The following is a 4,838-nucleotide window of genomic DNA, read 5'->3' on the forward strand; positions in this document are numbered from 1 at the left end:
TACTTTCGACAGTTTGCAAGAGGTATTCGCAATCCCTGGGGTCAGTGACATTGATGCCTGTGACGATCGACACATTTACACCGTACGACTTCCATAAGCAAACTTTCATACGTTGATACCCGTTTTTCATTCCAGTTCGCGATATCAGCACAACATTTCTGGCGCCTCGAAGTATCAGCCAGTTGGTTAACTCTAAACCAAACCCACCTAGACCTCCTAGTATAACGTAATTTTTATTTCTGAGACAGTAATAGCGACGATATGCAAAAATGGGCTTGTCTAAAGGTTTATCCGGTTCCTGCATATTTATAATTATCTACAAAAATATTCAAATGTTAAAAATTCATGTTATATAAAACGGGTTTCTGTTATAGGCTCCTATTGTGAATAATTACCTGTGAGCTATTATTAATCAGTATTAGCATACCTTTCCCATATGTTTTCCACTTGCCATATACCTAAAGGCTTCCTCGATTTCTGTTTTCGGGAAAATTTTTGCTTGAATTGGTTCGATGGTTCCATCTCTAAGACCATCAGCTACCATTTTGTACAATAGTGATTTGTACTTGTGATGATTGTCACTAAACATATTGTCCAATAAAACGCCATGGAATATAATACCTTTACGAAACAGAGAAATATCTAGAGGATTGTTAGAAATAAAATCAAATTTGCCAATCTCCAAAAAATGACCATTTTGCGCTAAACAACGAACAGATGCGATTAACTTTTCTTCCGCCAATGAATTTAACACGATATCAACGCCGCGACCGTTCGTTTCACGCATTATCATTTGTTCAAAGCTGGTGTCCCTGGAATTTTCAATATGTTTCTCCAGAATGGTCGGAAATATCTTCTTAATAAAGTTCCGTTTGTCGTTTGTGCCCACGGTGGTGAATACTTCACACCCTTCTTTGAGAGCGAGGCGAATAGCTGCTTGTCCAACGCCGCCAGTACCAGAGTGTATAAGTACCTTTTTGCCTTTTCTCATTTTTCCATAAATGTACAAGGCTAAGTAAACTGTACTGTATACGCACGGAACTGTCGCCGCCGCTTCAAATGTCCATGCATCAGGTATCTTCCAGCAGAACTCTTTGTTTTTTACAACAACGTTTGCTATACAGCTAGAAAGAATAATCTTAGTTTTGTTTCAATTCTATCGTATTACACAACATGATTATCTTTTGAAGCATTATTTACTCGGTTTCACAGACTCCCATTACACGTTGCCCATCAGCATCAAATCCGACATACTCCATTCCAAGGGGTACACTTTGACATAACCGTCCTCGAGGGATAATTTGGACAAAGATTTTTCCAGTCGCTAACATCACGTCTTTGAAATTAAGGGATGAGTAAATCACACGCACCAAATCCTCACGCGTCTCGACAGATAGATTGTTCTCTCTCCAATAAAATGTACTTAGATCACCATTAACCTATAAAAGAAAAAAATATAAATTTTACAGTATAAATTTAGAGACATCAAGAAAGTAGAAAGGTGTGTGGTGGAACAAAAGTGAAGGAGGGAAAATATTTTACCATCTGAAAAGAGAGGAGGATAAAGAAAAACATGCAAAGGAACTCTTTTAAAGTCAAGCAATATATTATAACTATTAGTGACTATTAATGTGCTTTTGAACCATAATTTCACTAATTGACTTTAAGAGAGAATAAGGTAAGAAGAGAGAATATATACTGCAGCTTTCGTCTTTAATATGATAAGAGGGAGGATTGGGGGAAAGGGAAAGAAGATAAGAGAACTGAAAAAGACTGTCGCAGTAGAGGAAAAGAAGAAAGGCAAAGGGGTAACAGAAAAGAGCAACAAAAATAGAAACAGAGAAAATTGATAAAATAACGGTGTTCATAAAAAAAGTATTAAGATAAGGTAAGGGATACCGCGGATAAAAGCAAGAAAACACCTAGGCCCAAATCTTGACACAGTAAGCTGAAGAGAAAAGGAATAATTTAGTAAAGAGGAAATAAATATCAGTAGATACCCTAGAAGAAAGGAAAAGAGATAAGAAAACAAGGAAGATATGATGAAGAAAGGCCATAGCCATTTGGATGAAAAGAGGAAGGATAAGGACTAAAGAAAGAAAAAGTGGTGGACATAGAGAAAATAAATAATATTAGGATAAGTGGAAAATATAGTGATAACAAAAAGTATTAAGATTATTAGGTACAGACGTTTAGGGCAAAAAGTATGGAAGGTACTAGTGTGTTAAGTTTGTAAACCACGTCTCAGTTTGTGATTATATGTTGAAGTGCAATCAAGTGATAGATGTCAATTTTATAATATGTAACATATTATACATAAAACAAAATTTTTATTATCCTAAAGAAATATTGTGACCGTATTTAAAATACATGATATTATATATTGAAAAATTATAGATATGCTTTAAAAAGGTTTATATATGTATACCATTTGGCAGACATGAGCTGTAGATACGGGTTCGGCTTTTGACTTCGATAATCGCAAATGTCTATACGATCCCCAGGACTTGTTAGATCGCAATACATTAATGACCATATCTTTTTGCAATTGCTGTACATAAAAGGGGTCCTGTAAAGAAAACTTAGGAGCCTTCTCATCTTGAATAAGCACACCTCTAACAAGCTCCCCGCCTGGTTCTTTCCTCAAACAATTAATAAAACCTAACAAACCGCATTCGAAATGCCTCTCCCCAACAATTACAATCCTGTTATTCTTTTCGAGCTTGCTCTCGTCGCTCACCAGCGGCTTTAGATCCTCCAACCAATTAAAGTTATCATTATTTATGTAGACAACTATTCGTTTTCCTATCATAACTGTTTTCTTCAAAAGCACGATCATTTCTTTGTCAGTACGCTTTTCAAGAATAACATTTAATTCGTATTGCTGTAAATATTTAGTATAGTCAATTACGTCACACTTCTCACGCGTCAATAGATAACCACCTCCTTTCAGAAATGACAAAAGTCGTTCTAACAAAGCTTGTTGTTTGGTCAAAAGATTGAATCCGGCAACTATTAAGACTTTATCGTCTACAGATGATTTATTTAAATCCCCGAGTGAAATGTTCTGCGGTAGGTCTGCTGGACTAAAACGATTCGGTGATGTTAATAAAGTGATGTTCGTTTGTATCAATGGCTCATCACCAAAAGCGTCAATTAGCAACGAAGATGAGAGATATTCTAATGCGACGTCGTCGACATCTTCCACCACCTCGATGACTTTCACTTTGGTGATTAGATGATCTTCCAGTGCGAGTTGTGCCGATATCCGAATGGCTTCGTCTAGAGAAATGTTGGCGCGATCATGATGAGCTACAAATACGTATTCCTCGATAACAGTATTTTGAGCTAATTTTCGACGAGAAATCTGAGTTGTTCTAAGACCTCGTATCTCTATTCCGCCAGATATAATCGTGTCTATTTCCTTATGTACTCGTACTGGTAATACTGTAATAAGACAAAATAATACATCTTATAACACTGACCTAGTTTACATCGTGCATTTGATACGCGTATCAAATAGTAACAAATAGTAAATAACTAGTAAATTCGTTTGGTCATTGGCTGATCAGTTCAAATACACTATTTGATACGCGTGTCAAGTGCACGATGTAAACTAGGCCATAGTCTCGCACGATATTCATGAAAATAAAACAATTGAACAAGTGATTAAAGAATACTTACGTTGATCCATATTTTTCGTATCTTCCATGCAAATCGTACTCTTTTGTAGCTTCGAATGAAGCATAGGGTTGATAACCAATTTCTGAAGACTTGTCGGAATATACAGTTCTCTGTTATCATTTCCGATAATGAACATATGTAGCATAGCATCCATAAACGCTACCCAATTTTTCCTCCAAAAAATATGTCCTTTGTTGCCTGAAATAGACGCACTGTGTATTCCACGGAACCAGCCGCTGTACTGATAACCGCGCAGTCTCAACTCCTTATAGATATCCCGCTCAGTCATAAGTTCTTCTTCATCGTTAATCTCCGGTAACAGATCTCTTCGAACCATCTCCTGCTCTGGGTTCGATGTGTCTTGCACTGTACCTGTCACTATAACGCTATCCCCTTCGGTTATTTCAAACTTTCCATCTGTAATAATTTTATATATCTACATACATATAACGTTTCTCTCGATTTTATTATTGCACTTTAAGATAATTTATCTTACAAATACCTTCCAGTATCGCGATCTTCAAGTTTACAGCATTATTTTTCGACAAATGAGTAGCACGAATAAATCGTACATCTTGAAATATTATTGGTACTGCTGTGTACACTTCCCCCTTTCTCATGCCGATAGTTTGCCAAACAAGTACAAGATAACCCATCGCGGGTAACAAATTTCTTCCATCGATTACATGACCGCACATAAACTCGTAATCCTCATCGTTGAGTAATATTTCAACGTATCTTTCTCGGGAATTTGTGTATAATTGTGATTCAAAGTTCGATATATACCAGTCTTTGGGATGATCCCATCTAATGTGACATAAAAATGTGTGTTTATATATTATACACTATATAATTTTATATACATATAAAAATACACTTATACACATTGTATAATTACACACATAAGATATACATATATATAATACATATGTACATAAATAACACAAATTTATTATCTAATAAATATGCTTGTAATTAATAATATTTTACGTTAATAACATTTATATTAATAATCATAATATAAATAATAATATAATATAAATTAATAATATAAGCATATATACTTTTTTCATGCGGATAACATTTAAATTGCAATTTTATGTAACGTTTTGTATGTACCTGATCGATGAGGAAATCGTAGGAGTCCCTCGGCT

The 4,838-nt window shown here is 35.3% G+C and overlaps 1 protein-coding gene across 1 annotated transcript; it reads right to left on the reverse strand.

The window, feature by feature from the left end:
• Nucleotides 1-10: 10 nt before the first annotated feature.
• On the reverse strand, nucleotides 11-4,832 carry LOC105570869 (fatty acid synthase-like; the record flags this gene model as incomplete). The annotated part of the gene is made up of 7 exons (XM_012028321.1): nucleotides 11-316; nucleotides 428-1,124; nucleotides 1,201-1,439; nucleotides 2,429-3,447; nucleotides 3,685-4,101; nucleotides 4,187-4,491; nucleotides 4,804-4,832. Coding segments are annotated over 7 exons (3,012 nt in total), but the record flags the coding sequence as incomplete, so codon positions are not given.
• Nucleotides 4,833-4,838: the final 6 nt, after the last annotated feature.

Source organism: Vollenhovia emeryi, unplaced genomic scaffold (genome assembly GCF_000949405.1).
Source record: "Vollenhovia emeryi isolate VEMERY1.0 unplaced genomic scaffold, V.emery_V1.0 DF941663.1, whole genome shotgun sequence".
NCBI lineage: Eukaryota > Metazoa > Arthropoda > Insecta > Hymenoptera > Formicidae > Vollenhovia > Vollenhovia emeryi.